General features: G+C 48.9%; 1 protein-coding gene across 1 annotated transcript; it reads right to left on the bottom strand.

Annotated features, from left to right (window-relative positions):
• Positions 1–2,585: 2,585 nt before the first annotated feature.
• Positions 2,586–21,702, bottom strand: SERPINB5 (serpin family B member 5). The gene is made up of 7 exons (XM_037035461.1): positions 21,620–21,702; positions 15,046–15,220; positions 13,206–13,343; positions 11,021–11,138; positions 8,739–8,881; positions 6,484–6,651; positions 2,586–4,320 (listed from the first exon to the last, which is right to left on the bottom strand). Exons 2-7 carry the CDS (start codon positions 15,211–15,213, stop codon positions 3,928–3,930), a joined length of 1,128 nt encoding a protein of 375 aa, XP_036891356.1. The 5' UTR covers positions 15,214–15,220; positions 21,620–21,702; the 3' UTR covers positions 2,586–3,927.
• Positions 21,703–22,340: the final 638 nt, after the last annotated feature.

Here is a 22,340-nt window from a genome sequence, read left to right as displayed (position 1 = left end):
ACACACAGCCACGGTTGTCCATCCGAGCGCCCGTTCTCTCTTGAGGTTTCCGCAAGCACATGGAGCCTGGAGTGCATCCCCTCGTTTTTTCCTTCTGTAACCAGTGAAGACACGCCCCTCCCTGTGGGCACCCTGCCCCGCTCTGTCCACCTACATCAGCCTGAGGTTTCAGGTCCTTCTAAAATCCCACTCCCTCCTCGGGGCTTTCTGGGCCCGGCCACCAGCCACCAGAGGCAGGAGCCCGATTTCCTCCAGTGACCCCCCAGGTGGCACTCCCTCAGGGCAGGCGGGAGGACCTGCTGCCCCTGGCGTCCTGCCAGGGACATGCAGGGGGCGGGAAGTTTTGTTTTCTGTTGCTTTCCTGGAGGATGGCAACAAGCTGATTGCTTTGGCAACACCGGGTGGGCAGGGGGCCCAGGTGGTGGGAGAGTTGAAGCAGAGCCCTTCAGGGGGCGCCTGCCCCACGCGTGACTGAAGTGGCTGTGGAAGGAGCGTGGGCTTGGGGGTCAGACCGAGCTGTGGTCAGACCGAGCTGTGGTCACCCCTTGCTGTCCACCGAGTCCTTTGAGCCCATGTTTTCCCATGAAGTGGAGGAACGGATGAAAATAACCCCAGCTCTCGAGCTATGTGAGGACGAGCAGAGGGAGTCACAGCCATAACCCACCTGCAGGTCTGGCATCTGGCCCATAGAAGATGCTGCGTAAATGGACCTGCTCAGACCAGTTGTGCCCAGGGATATTTTGGTGGCAAAAAAAGGCACCGCCAGAATGAGACAAGTCTTCGGGAACCCCAAAACAGAGAAGGTGTAGAGGAGAGAGAAATTCTTCCGGGTGCGTTCGGTGGCCATCTGCGGAGGGCTAGTGCCAGCTGGAAGATGGCGGCATCGAGTGCCGAGGACAGAGCTCTCGCTCCGGGCCTAGACGGCCTGAGATCACACCTCACCATCGGCTTTCATTAGCTCAGTGACCTTGAGCTGGTTCTGTTAACACACCTATGCTCTGTCTCAGTGTCCTCATTCGCAAGATGGCGTCCTGGTTCCCTCCTCCTGTGCTCACCGTGGCGAGTAGAGGAGACAGTGTCCTTGTGCCCAGTGCACTGGGGACGGGGCCAGCGGAGGCTGGGACAATGCAACCGAATTCTTGGTGTCCAGCGCCCTGCCCAGCCACCCTGCTGCACTTCCTCCCCACCCCTTGGACCAAACCCCTGAAACTAAATGCCCTCCAGTCACCTCCATGTGTCAACAAAGACATTTTCAGAAACGAAAATGCCCAGAGTTCTTGTCAATCAGCATATCGTTCTTTTGATTCAGGGTATCTCTGCCCAACCCGGCTGGGGTCTGGGTCGGGCTCACCACCCCATGGGGGTGCGGAGGTGGCTCCCTCACCACTGACAGCAGCACGTCCCCGCACTCTCCCTCTCCACTCACGGCACCTGACCTGGGGGGCCAGGGACGGAAGGAGAGGTGAGGAGGTAAGGACCTTCCTTGGCTGCCGAAGTTGGGACCCAGCATTCTGTCAGAGAGGTACCAACCCTGCACTTCCCTCCGTGGGCTGTTCTGGTGGGATCCCTGCAGACCTTTTGAGCCTCGTCTCACAGTCACGAGGCTGGCTGCCTCCCCCTCCCGCTGTGGTGACAGCAAGCCCAGAGCCACCCCCACTCCCTCACTAGGCTGTTCTTGCTCTCCTTCAGGGACCTGTCCAGCCAGCATCTGTCCTTCAGGTAAGTAGAGGCCCACTGTTGGTGCTGTGCAATTATTCCTGTTCTGGGCCTTGCAGGGTGTTCCGCAAAATGCTTGGCTTCTACCCACTAGGTGCCAACAGCACCCTCCTCTGGGTTGTTACAGAAATGTCCCCAGACTTTGCCCCATGTCCCCTAGGGGGCAGAGTTGGCGGTCATAAAAAGTTTCAGCGCTTTCTAAACTCCAGGAGAGACTTCGGGCTCCACGAACATTTGGCTTAAAGAGGCGCCAATCTCCTTTCCTCTAAGTCCTCGCCAAGCTTCCCGGTCCTCCTTGCTTCCCATGCCACAGCCTGGAGAAGGGGGACCAGGCACCGAGAGGGAAACCCTGGTTTGAGCCACTCCCAGCCATCGCCAGAACGTAGAGCATTTGTTACTTTTGGTTCTCAACGTTTATTGCAACAGGAGACACATTCCATGTGGGTGCACTGAGGGGACCGGGAAAGGGCTACATTGAATATCAGGTTCAGGGCCACCGAAAGTAATTTAGAACAAATGCACATGAGGAAAGTGAGCTTCATGAGAACAGAACGCATTGTAAGCAGACACAGCTTCCCTGACGTCACGTTCTGAGGCTGAGCCCAAAGGCCCCCGTCCCCTAACACTTTCGACTGTGACCGAAAGCCCTTCTAGGCCCCCTGGGCCTCCCCCCCGGGTGAAAGGGGATGGGAGGAGGAAGCAAAAGCTGGTGGACAGAGAGAGAGGAAGACCAGGAACCAGGGGCAGCAGCAATTCTTCCTCCTTCCTGTTCGACGTCACCCCCCAGGAATGCTTTTCTGCAGAGACGGCTCGGCTCGCTCTCAGAAGAGCAAATCAAACTTTATGGAAAAGGGAAAAAAAGACACGTCGTTCCATAATATTGTATTGTCCATAGCATGAAAGAAATGGAGTGTGGGTCCTTGGGAGCAGGAAGGAAGTCGACCCTGTTCGCCAGGAACGCCAGAGAGAGGTGAGGAAGGGTCTGCCACGAGACCTTCAGTGCACTGATGCTTCACGAACTAACCTGCGAACTCCTAACACGGATGACTCATCAGATCAACGCTAAACGCGGCCATGACAGCAAGTTCCCGACCCTCTGCAGTAACTGACCCCACGGGCTTGGAGAGTGTATGTCCAAGCAGTGGGAGCACTTCAGTGGCCCCAGGAATATTTTCTAAAGGCGCAAGTTCCGTCCCCTCCCCACCACAGTAGACAAAGACATTCGACAGTCACAGAATTCTTTCATCGGCCACCTGCCGCAAGAGAGTCCCTGTGCTATAAGGCCCCGGTTGTCAAACACCCAAGGCCTGGTTGAGTCGGTTGGAGTTCCCACCCACCAGTCTGCCCCCAACCCCAGGACCAGGGGGTCATTCTATTCATAGTGAAAGTAAAAGTTTAATCAGACTGGAGCTCCGCCTTTGAGGGCGGCACATCAGCGACAATAAGTCTGCAATTCCTTATTCAGCACTTCAAGATCTCAGAAAGTTCTGTAAACGAAGCCTGCTCGCAAGCTGGTGGCATACGCACGCACTTGCCAGCAAAACCTGGCACTTACGGGGCTGCTTAGAGTCTTCGTCCACTTCGAGTCTGTTTTCTACATTTTACAGCCAACCTATCAAGGTGTAGACTTACAGGTAGGGTGTTGTTCCAGACCCTTTCCATGGACTTCCGTAACACACAGGTTGTGCAAGGTAGTATTATCTTTCTAAAAGCCAAAAAACTCGGGGCTTACATTTGCCTCACATTTGTGGGGACCTACAGTAGGGCCGAAAGTGTGCCCAAGCTTCAGGGGAACCAGAAAACTCTGGCAGACGCCCTGAACCACAGTTCCTTCCCTCCTTCTGGGAGGTCAGTACATCTGGAGCATCCTGTATCCCAACAAAGGCAGGCAAGGCTCTGGGAATACAATCCTACAGGACCCCCTTATAGGAATTTTCTCTGTGAAAGACTGCATTTCTGCCCATAGCCCTAGCGATGTGACAAATAATGAATGCCTATTTTGTTTTCTTTGGAAGCATTGTCTCTGAGGGGTGGGAAGGGGGCCTGAAAGAACAGATTGGGGAACAGGGCCCATTAGTGTGAGGACCACACAGGACAGGTGCCAAGGTGTTGCTCATTCAGCAGTGTTAACAGTGTATTGTGTTTAGAAAGTATTGCCTAGGTGCAGGGTTTACAGAATAGTCGGGCCAGACTGAACCTGGGCTCTGCCTCTTAGGGAGAGCAGAACTTGCCAAAGAAAATGATGTTTCGCGTTTTGTTGTGCCTGATGATGTAAATGAATGGATGGTCGGCATTGAACTCGTCTTTGTGCTGCAGGATCCGTGACCCCGGCACCTCGATGGAGTCTCCGCCCTCTTCAGTGATTTCTAAGCACACTCTGTGAATGACCTGGGACAGGGCCGCACCCTTGGCCTCAGACATTCCCGAGAAATCAGAGGTGTTCTCATTAAAGGTACTTTTCAGGCCTAGGTTTTCCAGACTAGCCTTGGGATCGACCGTCTTTTCCACCTTGAATTTGGGAAGGGAGAGTTTGACTTTGGTATTGGCCATGGTGCTGGGGTTGGTCCACTGCAAGAGCGTCTCTGACGTGAGTTCTTTTTCAACCTAAAGAATGAAAGGAGAAGAAAGTTTTTTTTTCTTCCAGTGGTAAAATGCCCCGTGGGACGGAGAACGTAAGGTCACTGTAAGCCCCGTCCTGAAGCAGCACAGAGGGACCATCACCCATGGCACCACCCCACAGTTTTGGTGTGTGACTGTTTCCCCCATAAAAGGCCCGCTCCCCCCAGCATTGGACTCCACCCCACCCCATAGCTGGGGCCCCTGTGCCCTGGAATTCACATGGGCAGTTCTTGTAAGCTGTAGAGTAGCTTCGTTGAAATGAATGCATGGATTATGGTGTTGTGTACATAGTAGTGAAATAAATGTAACATCAGAGGAGTTTGCATATGTAATATTTCTTGAATGCTTATTTTGATTTCACTGCTGGGAAATTTAGAATATTTGTGTACTTGGCATGACATCGCATTTAATAACTCAGATTAATGCTAAGGTAAACTCTTCTAAGAAGGAGAATTTGAACTGTTCGTGACCACTCTTAAGATACTGGGTAATGAATGCATCCCTTTCAGTTGGTTATTTTTTTAAAAAATAAGAGATAAAGAGATAAATATATAAGGTGATGGGCATGTTTATAAACTGGATTGGAGGAAGCTTTTTATTAAATAAAATGTATAATTTATACATTTACCAACTCACCCTGCCTGTATACTTTAAATATTTTACTATTTTATTTAGTTATAGTTCAATAAATCTGAAAAACAACAGGTTATGTTCTTAACTTGCGTAAAAGCTGAGCATTCCTCTGTCATACGAGGAAACCTCTACATCTGGGTTCCAATACAGGGGCCACCGTGTGTCTAGGACACCCTTGACCGTGACCGGTGAGGACTGAGAAATGCTCCGCGCGTCGAGTACACAACGGATTTCCAGGCAAAGGAAGTAAAACATCTCATTAATTTTTACAGGGACTGCATGTTGAAATGAGAGTAGTTTGGAAATGTTGGGTTAAACTAAATATTTTATTAAAATTTTTAAACGAGAGATATGAAATGAGACATAAAATGGTCTCCTCATAAAATGCTTCACTGAGTGAATCTGACGTCCCTCCTTCTGTTCTGTACTTTAATATAAAAAATGATATGCAGATATTTTAAGTGTGAGGCAGCTGAATAATGACTGATGGAGAAAACAAGACGAAGGCATGAAGTGGAGTCAAAAAGAGAGACCGGTGAGTAAGAGAAGAGTGAGACAAACTTAAAATCCAGCGGACAAGGTGGTGGAGCAAGCAAAATGATAGCTGAAGTCACAGCTGAGATGTGACTGCGTTACATCACCCCTAGAGAGGAAGAGGGTCACTGAGGCATGATAGGAACTACAGCAGGTGACCCCTGGGCTCCTCAAGGATTCCCTCCTTCTCCCCGGCCAGGGCTGAGAACCTGGTGGAAGGTGGGGGATGGAGGGCGGGAGGGGTGGTGGCTGAGGGAGAAGAGGGGACGCAGGTGAGGTTGCTGGAGTGGAGGCAAGCTACACTACTCTCAAGCAGGTAAAGCCTCAACCAGGTGGGAATCTCGTGTCTCTAATAATCTGTATGAAATGTGATGCATAACAAAACCTCACCTACAAGTGTATGCATAAAAAGAGATTTTCAAAACTCATAGAATACACAATGCATAGAGTGGACCCTAAAGTAAACCATGGACTTCCGTGGATAACCACGTGTTAACATTGGCTCACCAACTGTTCAACAAAAAACCACGACTGATACAAGATGCTAATGACAAGTAACTCTAGTCTAGACTTAAGAACGCGGATTCCACCTTCCTGGGCTCAAACTCCGACGGATTCTATGAAGCACTGACGAGTCACATGACCATGGACCCGCTGCCTGTCCCTCTGTGCCTCGTGCCCTCATCAGCGGGCGGCTACGGTGACCCTTTCCAAGTCCTAGGCCTGTGGTGAGAGTTCAATGAGACAGCACACCGAGGGAATTCACAGTTCCAGGGGCACATTGCAAGTGCCAAATAAATGACAGCTGTTTTGAACACTAAGGAGGAAGACCCAGAAAAGGCCACAGAGTCCTGGAGATGACAGAGCAAGTGACGTGTGAGGCAGGGCCGGGGCCTCTTCCACAGCCCCCCACACCGCTGTCCGCAGACTCCGCCACGGCAGGGGGCACCTTGGCACTGCCCGCCCGCCTCCCCCCCTCACCTTCTCCAGGCCCGTGGTCTCGTCCTCCAGGTCCTTGGGCAGCAGGATGAGCATGCTGAGGTGCTTGTTTTGAAAGGGGAGCTCTATGACCTTGCAGTTGATGCCCTCGATGTTGCCCATGCAGAAGGTGGCTTCCAGGCTCATCATCTGCACCGGCCTGGTGTCCGTCTGGAAGAGCAGAAGGACGCTGGGCCGCTTGCTCTGACTTCCCACGAGTGTGCGTGCAGATGCGCATCTTATCCCCCCCCATCAGAGACAGCGACTTACACGTTCCCACATGCAGACACACACACATGCATACACGTAGGTGCACACGTCCATACACACGCCTGTTCATTTGTTCTTGTCACAATTCCATGAAACACCTAGAACATTTGTTCCCTCTCTTTGTTAAGGGGAGAAAATCAGCCTTATTTGGCCATTTGACTTTTAGGTTAGTGATATGTGAATTTGTGTGTGTGTGTGTGTGTGTGTGTGTGTGTCTATCCTTGTCAGAACAGGCACTATACTAAACACTTAATGAGGCTACTTCAAGATTTCGCCCAGCCCTTGAAGGAGACACACAGGACCTGAGAGAAGGCTCGGTAAAGTGACTCAGAAAGTCCAAGGGCTGACAAAAGCAACTGAAAGGAAACAAAGGGAAAGTAAGGGCCTCTGAAGAGGGTGTGTCCCCACACAGTGCCCAGTCCTGTTTTATCGCCTTGTTAGGTGAACCACAGAGATCAAGGACATTTCAAAGCCATGTTTACAAGCCAAGGACTTGTATGTGAAAAGTCCCATGCAGTCTAAAGAGTGAAACGCCTTGTGCCCCGCCTCCAAGACACGCCCCCACGTGCAGGGTCAGTCTGTGCCTCTGGGCAGCCTTGAGGTGGCCACTGAACTCCGGGGAGGTGAGCTGGGGATAGGAAGTGGAGGGAGGGTCCCCAGGACTCGTGGGTGTTTTGAAGAGGCAAGCAGCCCTCTCGGCAGTCGCCGTGCTCTCCCACCGAAAATGCCCAGTGGCTCTTCTATAGCGACCCACGGTGGCCGCAAAGGCCAGTCGGGTTTGTCTGCTGTTGCCTGTGTATCCAAACTGACCCTTAGGGACGGGTCACTGATCCACCAAACAGTGCTGAGCACCTGCTGCTGTACCAGAGCTGGGCCAGGAATTATAGAAACTAGGAGGAATAAGTCGTTATCCCCGCCGTTACAAAGCCCACGCACTCATGCAGAGATCTGGACAAGAAAATGAATAATTAGATTTCGTTATAGAAAGTATGCTTGGGGCAGGGGTGGGGAGGTGGGGCTGGACATAAACTTCTGCTTGTACGAAGGAAAAGTACCAAAAGCCGGTCCAGCCGACTCAGGTATAAATTGTCTCTGGGGGCCTTTTCGTCCTGGGTTCTAGCGGGAAGGAGGTGCTGTTACAATATTTGGCAAAAACAAATGTGATCAATGCTGGGTACTCAACGTGCTGGAAGAAACTTGAAAACCAGAATGGATGCATAGGAGCTACAAGGCAATGTGCCACCTTCAGGCGTCCTGTTCCCTGAAGCCTGTGTCTCCGTCTGCATTCTTAGCCCAACCAGATCTCACCACGAGACCAAATGACATCATCGTCACACAGACTCCTGGGGTTGCCTGGGTCCTCTCCTGAGATAGGTAGAATTCCCAGTCTCAGTTCCCTGGATTCCTCTGTGGGAGACACACTCCACTTATTCCCGTGAATTCTGTCTCACGGAGGCTATGGCCCCGTCATTCACTCAGCAGGATTAAGAGGACTTTCCTGCGAGACAGGCTTCTCATTCTTCCCCACAATGACGCCCAGAGCAGCAGCTGAGTGAGCTGTACTTTTTCCATGGCAGCCAACAAGTACCTCAAAGCACCTTATAAGTTAAAATATCAGAACCATTTACTTCACTATGAACAGACAAGATTCTCAAGTGGCCCAGGTTTGAGGATGACTCAAAGGCCTCTGAGGTTGGGATTTGGGTTTTTTGCCTTTCTTGCTAAGGGTCGCAAATATCTGTAGCCACTTTCCAGGTGGCAATTTAGTTTTACCCACTGGGCTGTAGGGCCTAATAAGTTCTCATTCAACCCGGACTCAGAACATTCTGGAGAAGAATGAGAATCTCTGGATCATGGCTCCTTTTGTACCAGACAAGGCACACCACTCTGCCGTAATTTCCCTCACATAAGTGAACTCCTACGGTCCTCCCCATAGGAGGACTTTTCAGATCTATAGTGGGAACCCTTTGACACACTGCCCTACTTACCTTGTTGACACGAAAAGGGCATTCTTTGGTTTCCGATTCAGGGAATTTCTTCATCCACTTTCCAACGAAGTAGGCAGCATTGACCACAAGGAGTTTGGTCTGGTCATTCACATTGTTGGTGGATAAAATGTCCTCAAAGCGGCCTGCAAACAATTTTAGGAGACCGCAAATGGCACAGGGTTATTCTTTCTGAGCACACGAGCTGTCCACTCACTGGGGATTTAACACTCGCCAGAGCCACACCCGGGAGGGGCTGAGAGCCAGACCACCTTGTTTTGGAAGGACTCCTTTCTCTCCTTTTGTCTCCCCACAACGGGGCTTACCAAAGCTTCCTCGGGAGGAGAATGAAGGGGGAAGGAGGGGAAAGAAGTGAAGAGGAGGAAGAAGAAAAACACAAGTTACCACGTGCTGGACATTCATGTACATGCTATCACTTATTCCTCCCCTTTTTACTGACGGGAAGCAGCGACTTAGTCTATAGTCACTTGCCCAAGATGGTACACTAGCTGATCAGGACTGGAGACCTGTGCTCTGGACGAGAAACACACGAGCGCTCACTTTACACCCAGCCCAGGCTTGCATTTCCACATGCACTACCTCAGGTCTCTCACAATGATCGAGTATGGCAGAGGTCATTATCCCCATTTCACAGATGAGGAAACTGAGGCTCAGAGAGGCCCTGGGGCTTTCTAGCTCTCTCAACTGAAAAGCAGGTCTGAGCCAGGACAGGAAGCTCCTCTTCACCCCACAGCTGCACCCCCTCCCAAACTCGCCCAGGTTTGGGCAGGGCGGCCGGTCTGTGCCAAGGTTAGCTGGCTCAACCAGCCAAGGTCAGCTGGCTCAACCACAGCTGTAGTTACTCTGGAGTTCAAATTCCCAACAGCACAGCAGCTTGGTGGGAACAGCCCCCAGTGAAATTAAGTCCTTGTATTTGAATAGCACTGACAGGTTTCACAAAGGATTTCCGTTTATCTAATCTCTAAAAGCAATGAAAAAATGTTTCAGGTAAGAATTAGAAAATAAAAAGTTCTAAAAGCAAAACTGTTACAGCAATTTAAACAGGGGTTGTTTTGTGCTTATCATTATGTTTAACTATTGTTGATCCATGTTTTTCCTTTACATAGGAAGGCACAGGGACTTCATTTCAGTGATTAATACATATGTATGCATACATCTGTGTGCGGGCATACATATCTGTGGCTACCCCCTACTCACTTGCCTACCATATTATCTAAGTTAATCCTCACACCAACTATGTAAAAACTAAATTAGATAACATATGCCCCATTTTACAGCTCAGTAAACTGAGGCTCCAAATAGTTTAGCTGACAAGGGGCAGTGTCCGGGTTTGACTCTGAGGTCGTGAAGACTCCAAGGCCATGCTCCATCCTCACCCTCACCCTGCAGTGACGGTGCAGACCCTGCCATCCCTGAGTCCTCATCATGACAGGGTGGCTCTGGCCATTCATACAGGAAGTGCGTGTCCCTTGCCCCAGCAGCATGTCCTTCACTAGACTGCAGTGGTGCCCGAAATATCCATCGCAACCCTTCACTCCCCAACTCGGCGCTGCATCCCAGCAGGTGCCTCCTAATGTAAATATAGACGCAATCCTGGAAACCAGGACGTGGACGCTGATCTGCCCTCAAAAATCACCTTACTTCCAAGTCTTTTCTAGCAAGGAAGACTCAAGGAGAACGTCAGTGGAGCGAGGGAGGCACAGAGCCTGAGGCAGGACTGAACCGGGCAGATGTCGTCACGGAAGAGACCAGGGCCTATCAGAGGGCCCGAGCGGTCAGGAGGGATGGGACTGAGGACACGTTTCTGTCCTCTGTGATTTGTTTTGTTTTTGTATGGGTATAATTGATTGCCTAAGACTCTCTACCCCCTTTTTCTGCAGTAAACTTGCATAATATTTGAGCTAGAAGTGGCCTCAGGGATCATCCAAGCCCTTCATTTCCAGTTTGAAAAACTGGTCTCATGACTTGCCCAAAACCAGACTTTGTCAGGCTCAGCGAGATGGGCATGGGACAGCTGATCAGAGAGTGAGGCAAGGACGCTAAATAAAACAGAAGCACCAGGAATTTCTGCCAAGTGACAAGATGATGGAAGAAAGGCCCAGAAAGCCAAGTTGTTGGAATGGCTTGATGGGCAAGGATTTAGCTTCTGAACTGAAAGCATCGCAGGGACCCCCCCCCACAACCAGGTGTTTGATGTTCTGCTGAGCAGGGAGATTCGCAGGAAGGCAGGTGCAGATTTAGAGCAGAATAAAGAAGATACTTGCCGTCCGTGAGATCCTTAATTGAGCTGTTGATCTGACCTTTCGTTTCTTCCAGTTTATCTTTGAAGTCCACAGTTTCCATTTCCTTTGCGTAGGGTCTCTTTGTGGAACTTACGAATTCCTGAAAAGCAGCCAGTTCATAAAATCACAAGGTACTTCACAGTCCATAGTCAAACTCCCACGTTGTCACACAGTTCTAATGAAAGGGCTTTTAAGTGTCTATTGCTATGAATACACTTTCAAAATCTGAACTACCAGGTAAGCCAAAACTTCATGTAGAAATCAATGACTTTTCTTCATATTGAATGTTTCCTTTAATTCCAAGACAATATCAAATTATTAAATGTATTCATCAACTTAGTATCAGCCTTGAGGGGAAAAAAGCACTCTGCTACATGTACATAACAGTTAATGTAAGATTTCAGGAACATTAAGATGTGTGTACACAGATGTGTCTTAGAGTGGAAGAAGTGTACAGAAAAGAAACCTTCATCAGCATTAAACTCTACTCTCACTGAAACAAATGTTCTACACACGTTCTACTCAACGTGTGGTCCAAGAGCAAAAGCCTCCACATCGTCACCTGGGACCCTGGTGGAAGTACAGAACCTCAGAGCCCCACAGAGTTGCTGAATCAAAATTTGACTTTTATCAAGATGCCAGGGTGATTCACCTGCACCTTGAGTTTGAAACGGTGGAGAACATAGCAGTGGGTCTAATTCTAACACTTGTTGAAATTCAAAGCCCTAAAGCACACCCCTATTCATTTCAATTCAAGTGACCCGAGGCCAGGAACTTGGCCTTTCACACCCAGGTAGTTCTGCTGAAGGTGGCCATCCTCACACCGCACCTGTCTGCAACATTCCCCGAGAATCCACAGGTGCTAGGCAACTGGCAGGAGCCATGGGAAGCAGTTGAAATAAAATTCCTTGCAATTCCTGGTTTGGTTGAAATAATTCAAAATGTTGAAAAGAACTCCAACCAAACTAAACATGGCTGACTAACTACACAAACACAGGGCTCCTTCAATTTCCTCAGAGCAGCCATGGCCTTAGCCAATTTGATTCTGTCAATCACAACCCAACCTCGGGACCAAGCATTGCCCTTGACAGAGAGAATGGAAGCCACCTCAGAATATCGGAGCCTCAATAAGATGAATGACCTCCACTGTCCTCAATGCTAGCAAGAAAATGTATTAAGCATCTCCTTAAAGACTACCTAAGGAGCTTTAAAATTTTTTCTATACCCAAGCCCCAGCTCACATCTTAACATTTTATTTTATTTCCCTGAGTGATTGTTGGATGAAAAATGGCCACATGTAGGTCTTCAAACAGCAAGAACAAACCCACAACTATGTCTAGTGACCAATGTACTCAAGAGATCTCAACCGGAGAAACAGAAAGCAGATAAAGATATATATTACTTTTATTACTTTATATATGGAAAGTAATAAAACTGTGGTCAAACATTTAACTGGTAGTCTACCTTTCAGGTTTGGGAAGCTCAAAATTCTGCCCATCCAAAGACAAACTGAATCAACTCTGTATTCCTAACAGAGAACGAACTTCTTTCATGTAGTCTAGGATGCTGATTGTGTGTTTCAAGTACAGAGTTTCTTAAATATTACGTTATACTCCGGAATCAAAGTTAAGGGCACCACAGTGTTCTTCATGCAATTCTTTCAAGAAATGGTGAAATTAAACACCCAGAACAACCTGTATGGACACCCTCATGACCAGCATAGGAAAACAAACAAAGAGAATTTGTGACTGATGAAAACTGCCGAGTCCTACAGTTATTACATTTCATATGGACTTTGAGAAAATCAGGAGAATGCTGTGCACGGTAAGGTGGAGAACTTGAAATGTTGCCCAGCCTGAGGGGCCCCCTGCTGTCTGGGGAGAAAAGTGCAAATGGCGAGTGGTCTTGCCTCTCCTGAGACCATTACTCCTCACTCCGTTCTCCATTTCTCTGAGTGGGGAAGCCAAGGGGAAGGTAGGTCTGTGAGTGTCCGAGACAGACTGCGGAGGTCCGCGAGCTTCTCCCTATTTTGAGCTAGAAGATGCGACTGCCATTGAACCCCACTAAATTCAACCCCCCACTAGGACCGACTCATTGTAATTGGCCTGGAATCAGACAGGAGCACCCTAGCAGTGAGTGTTACTGGAAATGACATTGAACGACTTACTGTGGAAGGGTTCAGGGACTTGTCTACATAGAGCCGTTTGATTAGTTTCAGCGAGTAGAAGGAACTAAGTTTGTTCACATCGGATGTTACTGTTTGAAATCCAAAGGGCACATCTTTGACATTTTCAAAATGAAAGACCTGTGAAGAAAAAAAATGTCCATGACCGATGAAGCATCAAGTCTCCCCACTGCAGTGGACACATGGTAACCGTCACCGACCATAAGGGATGCACAATCTCTCTGCTCCATTGTCCCACGAGGCAAGGCTTCTCAGCCTCAGCCCTGCTGATGTTTGGGGCAGGATATTCTTTGTTGCCAGGGCAGGGCGGTGGGTAGTGTAGGATGTTTAATAGCATCTCTGACCTACCAGGTACCCTTTGTGATGACCAAAAATGTCCCTGAACACTGTTGAAGATCCCCAGGGAATAGGGGGCAAAATTGTCCCCATTGAGAAATTCTGCTGTTAAGTACTCTTCTCTGGATTTAACTGTAGGGAGAATCTGCCCTTTCTTCAAAATGACGCCTCTAATGCTCATACAGAAAGCTTTCCAAACTTGGAAAAGAGTGAGACAGGGTTGTAATTTCCATCTAATTTAGACACATGAAGAGAGAGTTGACTAGCAAAATAGCCATTAGGCAATAATCAGACACCAGGACAGAGGTGTCTCTAGTCCCTTCGGTTCCTCTGACAAGTGCCAAATGGGCCGATGTGTCATTTATGGTGGGCCGCCCCCATCCACAGTGGGCTACCCAGAGTGGGCCAGGGTCCGCCAACCTGGCCTTGAGACCCAGCCTGTGTCCACTAGAAATACAATCTAGCCCAACGCTGCAAGGCTTTGCGTTTCCCTCTGCACACCCGATGGGGAATACCTACTACTCTCAATTTCAATCATTTGAGTGCCCTCAAGTTCAAGTATAAAGTTTTCACTTATTACAACCCAAACAACACTTTGTGGGTCATACTTTCTGGGGATTTATAGATAAAAGGAGATGCTCCCTGTTTAACTGCTATGAGCTCATGCAAAGAAAGATTCTGTTGAGCTTAGGATGACCCACATAAGAATAATGAATGGAGTTAGACAGGCATTCACATACTATCTAAAAGTAAGTGGGGGGAGGGGCAGAAACAGGTAGGAAGAAGTAAAAAGGTGCAAAGTTCCAGCCACAAATAAGGCATGGGGTGCAATGTACAGTGTGGTGTATTATTATAGTTAATAATGCTATATTGCATATTTTCTTATATTGCATATTAAGAAAGTAGACCTTGGAACTGCTCATCACAAGAAAAAGAAATTCTATGACTGTGAGTGATGACGGATGTTAACTAGACTTATTGTGGTGATCATTTTGCAATATATACAAATATCAGATTCTTATGTTGTACACCTAAAACAAATATCATGTTCAATATCCAGTATACCCCAATAAAATAGTAATAGAGCATGATGCTGTACATAAATTCTGTGCATAACATGGGAATATAGATTTATACTTTCTGGTCAGGGTATTTGCAGTGAAACGTCCAATAAGCACCACCCTGATCGATTCTTGCAGAAGACCTACCAAGATGCCTGGGGGCTTGCCAAAGGCCACTCATCAGCGGAAACCTTGTGATTACCTAGCAGATCCCCGGGTGCCCCATCCCACACGGCGCCTGGGTCACAGGCGCATAAAGGAGTTTTCTCTCACACTGAAAACCAGACGCAGAGAGTGTGAGAAGGGGCCCAACTCTCCATCCCGAGCAACTCTGGCCACAGAGCCCCACTCCCTCTTCCCTAGGTTCCGCCTGTGTTTTCTAATAACTGTTCCCTCTCCAAGCGGATACACGGCATGGGGCTTACCTGCCCAATTTCATTGGCTGTGTCACCTTTGGCTCCTACTTGAACTAGGGACAGGGAGGTGGAGAGACAGATCGGAGAGAACAGGACATTGTCCGCTGGCTCCTGTTCACACAGCTTTTTGAAGAGGTCGACTGCGAAAGCCGAGTTTGCCAGCTGCAGGGCGTCCATTGTGGGCCTGGAACAAAAAGGACAAGGGCTTTTGAAGTCTTCTCAGCCGCATGCTGCCAACCCGGTGAGAATCTCACCTAAACAGAGCAACTGCCTGCACTAGACCAGAGGAAGGAACTGGCCACGAAAGGCAATTGTGAAGGCCAGTGCGGAAGAGACTTCTGGGCAAATGCCCCACTGGCTGAACGGTGCAGCACCCGAGGTCCCTGTGTGCACAGCTCTGCCCGGAATTCCCAAGTTCAGGCATAGCCTCCCCATGGCCATTGTCGACAGTCGGACACCCACACCTCTTCCTTTGCCAGTGGTCAGGGCAGTTGGTGGCACCGATCACAATCACTTGGTTTTATTTATCCATATTGTGTCAATTAGGATGTAGGTTAAAGCATACAAAAAGTGACATTTCTGTACAAAAGCAGCCAAATCACAGCAGTTCTGTGTGGTTCAGTTTAACGATTGGCATTATGGGTTGGATTTGCGTCTCCCCCAAAAGACATGCGGATGTCCCACCCCTGGGTACCGATGAATGAGACCTTAGTTGAAAATAGTGTCCTTGCAGACTGAAGGAAGCTGAGGTTGTTAGGGTTGCCCTTTCTGAGAAGGACACCAGAAAGAACAGGAGAAAAGACAAGAGATAGTGACGTGCACAAGAGGGACAGTGACGTGAAGACACACAGGGAGAGGCCAGGTGATGGCAGAGGCACAGACTGGAGTGACGCTTCTGCGAGCCAAGAAACCCCAGGGACACCCAGGAGGCAAGAAAGGGGGGAGGACCCAAGTCTCCTAGGGCCAAGGAACACGGCCTGGCAGAGACCTTGACTTCAGACTCTGGCCTCCAGAACTGTGGGAGAACCCGTCTCTGTTGTTCTAGGTCCCCCAGTCTGTGACACTTGGTGACGGCAACCCTGCGGTGAATAATGTCTCAGTAGGGCACCCAGCCCACAGCCATGTTCCATGTACAGAAGCTGTTATTGTTCTGGATGTTAATACGTTTTGGAAGACCCTGCACACGGCATCATAAGGATCAGCTAAGTTGCTTCTCCCACGAGTTTGCAATCTATCTGGGCAGACACGTGAAAAATAAGTAAAATGCATGATAACCCAATGCCTTCCGAGCGGCATACCGAGTCCTGTGAGGTTCAAGGAAAGGAAGAGAGGGCAGCCCATCTCAAAGCAGGGAAGCTGGTTAAGTGGAAAGAGTGTGAGTAGGCCTGGGTCCCGTCTGAGAACTCTGTCATTCGGACACTGGCGTCCTCTCACCGGCGTTCAGTGACTCCTGGCAGTCCCGACGACCCTTTCAGGGGTTCACGAGGTCACCACCATTTTCATGATGATACTTAGACACCTTTTGCCCTGTCACTCATGATCTCTCCCAAATACACAGTGCAGTTTCCCAGAGGTGGACGGTGGGTCCTCTGTTAACCCAAACGTGAAGGAGAGCTGCAGAAATGAGAACCAGCGCTGCGCTTCTCCCTACATTTCTTCACCTTAGAAAAGAGCTGGTTTTTTTCCATTGAAATATGCTATGTTCATGTGTAACGGTAACATGGCTTTTTGTTTATTTTTTGTTTCTTATTGAATTTATTGGATTGACATTAAAATTATGTAGGTTTCAGGTGTACCCCTCTACAACACACCCTCTGTGCACGGTACTGTGTGTTCACCACCCCAAGTCAGGTCTCCTTCCATCACCGTTTACCCCCCTTTACCCTCTGCTACCTCCCCTGCCCGCTGGTAACATTATTATTTTAGTGAATTAGTAAATAAATATTTCCAACTTTCTCCAGTTTTAATTTCTGATTTGGTAAATATTGCTAGACGTTACCAACATTTTTTATAAGAAAAGAGAAATGGGGGAAAGAAGGGGCAGGGTCAAGTCAAGGAACATGTGTAAAGGACCCATGAACCTGGACCATGGGAGGGGGGAGGGGTAGAATGTGGGAGGTGGGTGGGGCAGGGCAGGGTAATGGGAGGAAATGGAGACAACTATAATTGAATAATTTTTAAAAAATTTTAAAAGATGGTGATAATGGCAACTTAAAAAAGAAGGAAAGAAAAGAAAGAGGAAAACAGATCCACAGTAATTGGAACAATGTAAAGTGGCCCCAAGATTTAAAAGTTTAAGAGCTGTTTTTCTAGTGAAAGGTCTGCCTATGAGTCCTGTAGTTACTGGTCCAGTCTGGAGTTCCCGGGATAAACCAAGCAGTTGGGCACAATTCTTTCTGGAAGCTGAGCTGAGCTACGTGGCCTCACCTGGCTGTACCTGACCCAGGACAGCATGTTTCTGAGGAGCGTAGACTGATAACAATGCCCCTGAGTGACTAGTACACAGATGAAGCCTGGAAGCCCAAATCGGTCAGGCACTGTGCAGTCTTGCACATAGACTCAGAGCATGACCATGACATTGAAGGTCATCAGGTGGGGCATGCTCCCTGGCATCACCACTCGGGACAGGGTGCTTCCTTCAACCAGACCCAAGGATGCATTAGACCGCGAAGTAATCTACTGAAGGAGTCTGACTGCAAAAACCTCAAAGGGCACCAAAGGGTAAGGAAATGCTCCTGTTACCCTTTTGTTGCACGAGGGCATTATTCCGTCATTCGCTATCCCATTCTGAGATCCATTTAGTCTAAGCAGCTCCCTCTGAGTGCAAGCTCTTGGTGGCTTTTAGGACAGTTAATTACACAATACAGTCAACACTGTGTTGCAATTCAAGGCATAGATTCCGGGGACCGTTGGAGAGTGCCAACCAGCATACCCCTGACATCCAGGCTTTCCCGTGGGTGGCAGAACCTCCTTTCGAAGAGTCCCTTCCTTTGCAGGACAGTCCTCAGTGCGTGAGTCCCATAGACCCGCCTCCCCATCTGGGAGATTGGTCCCAAGTGCCCTGAAACCACTGTGAAGCTGACCTAGGCTAAGGTGGTTCAAGGGATGACCTCGGCCTCGGCCAATGGCCACCTCACTTTAGATTTTTTGGTTGCTGCAATGCAACCAAAGAAACTAAACAGACCTTAGCAATGTGAGCGACACACACAGGAAAATGAACCAGGTTTCTTTCTTTCTTTCTTTCTTTCTTTCTTTCGGGCCATTTTAGGGAGCCAATGCTGTAAAAACTACGACACAAGGGTAGAAATGCACAAGACCTCCAGAGTAAACTGACACGTCCAATGACTTCTGCCCAGAGTGCTAACATTGCTACAGACTCTTTCATTTTATTAACAGTTTGTTACAGCGATAACGTCTTTGGTCGTCATGAAAGCCTTCCAACGACTGTAACAAGCAAAGAGAATTTCATTTACAATTCCAATGTAGAAAGCACTGTATGTTTTTGTCCCTTAAAACTTTAAAAAGCACTTTTTTTTAACCAAGAAAGAGTGAGATGGAAATTTAAGTAGTAATACAAATGCAACAAACGAACGACAAAGAGCTGTAAGAACATATCACTAGGTTGCCTGGTTTTTTGCAATGCGTCTTCAAATCATAAACTGCACAGTGGGACGAGATCTTGGCCTGGACCTCGTCTGGCTCCACTCCTTCATTTTACAGAGGAGAAAAGCGAGGCAGACAGAGATGAAGTGATCCTCCAGGCCTCCCACGCAGGGAGTGAAAGTGGTAAAACCAGCCCCGGCGTTCACTTCTCCCAGTGCCCATCCAGGTGCATTTAACCACACCTCACCCCCGGCCTCAGCCCTCATCTGGCGGGTGTTGGCGAGCTCACAAGTCCAGCATTCCAAAACTTCCATGTGTCCTGAATTCCCCTTTGGAGACACCAAGATCCACGGCATGGGTTTTTTTTTTTTCAATCAACACAAATTTCTTTTGTTTTCCTCCTTGAAGAGTCTCTTGTTCTCTTTCTGCCATTTATGTTGCAAATTATTAAAGTTACATCACTTTTATTTGATAAGTATTAACTGAGCACCGAATGCATGTCAGGCACTGAGTTAGGCGTTAAGACATCAAAGGCGAACCCAACATGGTCCTGCCTCCACTGAGCTGTCTGCCTAGTGGCGTGAAGTGTGTAATGAGTCCTGAGCATTTTCATGGGGCCAGGGGCGGGGCACGCTGCCATGAGAACCCTTTGGAGAGAGAGCTCATTTATAGCAGAAACCTTGGCAGGTCTCCTCAGGAGCAGTGACAGCTAAGTAAATCACACTAAAGGTGAGTCCTAAAGACAAGGAGGAGTCAGCTATACAAACATGCAGGCCAGCAAGACCCAACACAAGTCAGAGACTGCAAGCAAGCCCAGATGAATGAAGCAGCATGCACTAGAATGCGACAAGGGGTAGGCATGCTCACATCCCGAGACGTACAGCTGCTCACTGGCCCTCTGTGTGTAAAGATGCCCAAACTTCTAATGCATCTAAGCCAGTGGCCCTCAACCTTGTTGTCTGTAAACCACTGGGGTGAGAAAAATGCCCACCCATCCTGCCCTGCCTGGTACCATCCCAGTTAATGTCTGCTCTCCTGACACACCTCCTTCGTTCTCAGCTGGGCTGTGATTTGAGCAACATGTGTTCACCCCTCCTACAGACCACCCACCCCACTCATCCACACACATGTGCACACAGGCACACACAGCCAGGTGCACAGTTTTTTCTTTCCTTAAAATCCTTTCTGCTGTGTCAGGTTCTGGTGGATATCACTCAATCCCAACCTGCCTCATATCACAGATGAAGGAAAATGCTAAGGAAAAAAAAATCTGTTAAGTATTTGGTGTAATCAATCCTTAGGCAATGACCTTGAAAAGCCTTGCCCATTAGAATAAGCATTATGGAATGTCTGAAAAGTTAGTCCCTGCAGTCGGTACTCCACCTTCAAGAGGAAAGACACCAGAGCGGGTGCAGGAGACTGGGGACCTTGCAGGTTCTGCCGTGTGAGAGGACATCAGAGGATCACAGGAAGTGACAAAAGGCGTACTTTGGAAAGAAGATCTCTGTTAGCAAGAAAGGGCGATGCTGTGGTTAGCAATAAGGTCAAGTTCCTAATCTCCAATGGCAAGAGAGCCCCCTCTTTGCTCTGAGATTCTGAGACGTCCTATCTGCTTCTGTTTGTTTAGACACCCCACCTTGGCCATTTAATCGCCCCACTGGTGGCGAGCAGTAAATGAGAGCCCGACCAGCCAGGCCAGTGTGACCAAAACTGCTGAGGCTGCAACGCTCCAAGTCAACCCACAACCGGGAGGGACTGAAGGGGCAGACTTCACGGCGTTAGGAAGCAAAGGCATAAACCTGCTGACTCATTTTCTGCGGAGAAGCCTCTCTCCAGGCCGGCTTGCATCTCTTCGGCCCTCGCAGAACCCAGCAAGGCCTTGCACCTACAGTGGGGGCTGAAGTTGGAGACCCACCCAATTTTATTCAAAACCTTCTGAGTGACTGGAGTGATGTGGGGAGTGGAAAGGCCACTGAGAATACCCACGGTGTCACGAAAACATCTGCAAGCTAGCTGTGAGTTGGAAGGCCTCAGTTCTACTGATCTCGCCACCTAGAAGCTGTGTGACTCAGACAGCCACACCACCCAGGTGAGCTGGCTGAGAAGAAACTCACCCAACACCCCTCTGCCCTGAATCTGAGTCTACAGAACCACCTGGCACATTCGATTGAATGTGATCCATTCAATCTTCTTGAATGTATCAAGAAGTGATACATACATCTAATGTGATACATACATCTTCCATATGATACACTTAAGAAGAAGCCGTAAAAGCAGTAGCATCTATAAAAAGAAACTACCAGCCGGCAACCTGTTTGAAAAGTTGCCCAAGAGCACACATTTGAAACCTGTAACTTGTTCCGAGTACCCCAAAACACAGAGACAGGGAGATGGGATATTTTCCGCCCAGGCAAATGCAGTTTCACGTAAATGGACACTGACTGGATATTTAAAAATGCCGAAAGGAAGAGCGATTTTAAAGTCTGAACCTCCACCGCACAAAGCCAACCAGGGAGGTGAGCCAGACACTCCAATGCACCTCCACTTTCTCCAGGTTTCAAGTACCAGCTCTTTCTGGATGAAGTACCGTGAAATTCGCTCTTAATGCCAAGATCCGGCTAAAAGTGGGCTCAGAAATACCTTCTCTCCTGTCCATTACTGCCATGGCTGCCCCCCCTCCCCCCGCCCAGCACTGGAACCTCCCAGCCACGTGATTTCTTCATAGTCTTACCGGGTATGGCTAAGTGATTGCTCTCCCTACCTGGCATCCTGGTGCCCAAAGGCCTGAGAACTGGGGATGCTGCCCGAGGTGGGGGCTGCCGGTCAGGGGCAACAGTCCCCAGGCCAACAGCCTATCCTTGAAAGTCACCCATTACGTCGACTTTGTTCACCATCTTGAATCAACTCAAACGCCTCTTTTGTTTCAAAGAACTGCCCTAAAAAGGGAACTCACCAGTCCTACTCCCTCCACTTCACTTACCTGGAGTTACAGTTACGCTGGAAGATGCACAGCAGGCAAGAGGAAAGTGAGGCTCGAAGGACCTGGACCTGGAAGGAACTCTGTGATGAGAGACACAGGCTTGCCCACCTGAACCCCGGCCCCTCCCTCTGGCCACGCCCCACCCGCACTCTCCGCCCCTCCCACTTCGGCACCTCCGCTCTTACTCAGTCTCCTGGCAGCTTCTCCACGAAATCATCCAGGCTGGAGTTGCTGTAGCCTGGGCAGCTTCCAAAAGTCTCCGACATGCTCGGGCAGGAAAGGGCTGTCACAACCCAGCCTTGGCGGTAACACAGACACATCCAAGGGCAACCCTAGCAGCCCACGTGAGACCGGGAGGTGAAATATTTTGTGAAACGGAAGGCATATGCAATGGTCGTAAATACTTCATACTTCTCCAACACGGTCTTGCCACACAGAGCACCCTAACCTCTATTCTTTCCCTGTAAATCCCAGCGGGCCGTTCTGTTAAAGCCAAAGAGGCACCTACCTCCCAAACAAAAAAAGTGATCACGAAAGAAAGAAGAGAACATATCAATTAAATCAATTGTACTTAGCAAAATGCACAATGCCAAACTGGTAGGAGAAATGGTTTGAGGTAAACCAAATCACCACGTTTAAAACGTGGTGATTTTGTTTACACAGCTTGACCCTGAAGCCTCTCTGTGGAGCCTGCTCTATGCTGATTTGCTCGTGACCCTGA

The sequence above is a fragment of the Sturnira hondurensis genome, unplaced genomic scaffold (assembly GCF_014824575.4).
Source record: "Sturnira hondurensis isolate 20B ecotype Veracruz unplaced genomic scaffold, ASM1482457v3 Scaffold0001872, whole genome shotgun sequence".
In the NCBI taxonomy this organism is placed as follows: Eukaryota; Metazoa; Chordata; class Mammalia; order Chiroptera; family Phyllostomidae; genus Sturnira; species Sturnira hondurensis.
This window is presented reverse-complemented; position numbering and strand designations above follow the sequence as displayed.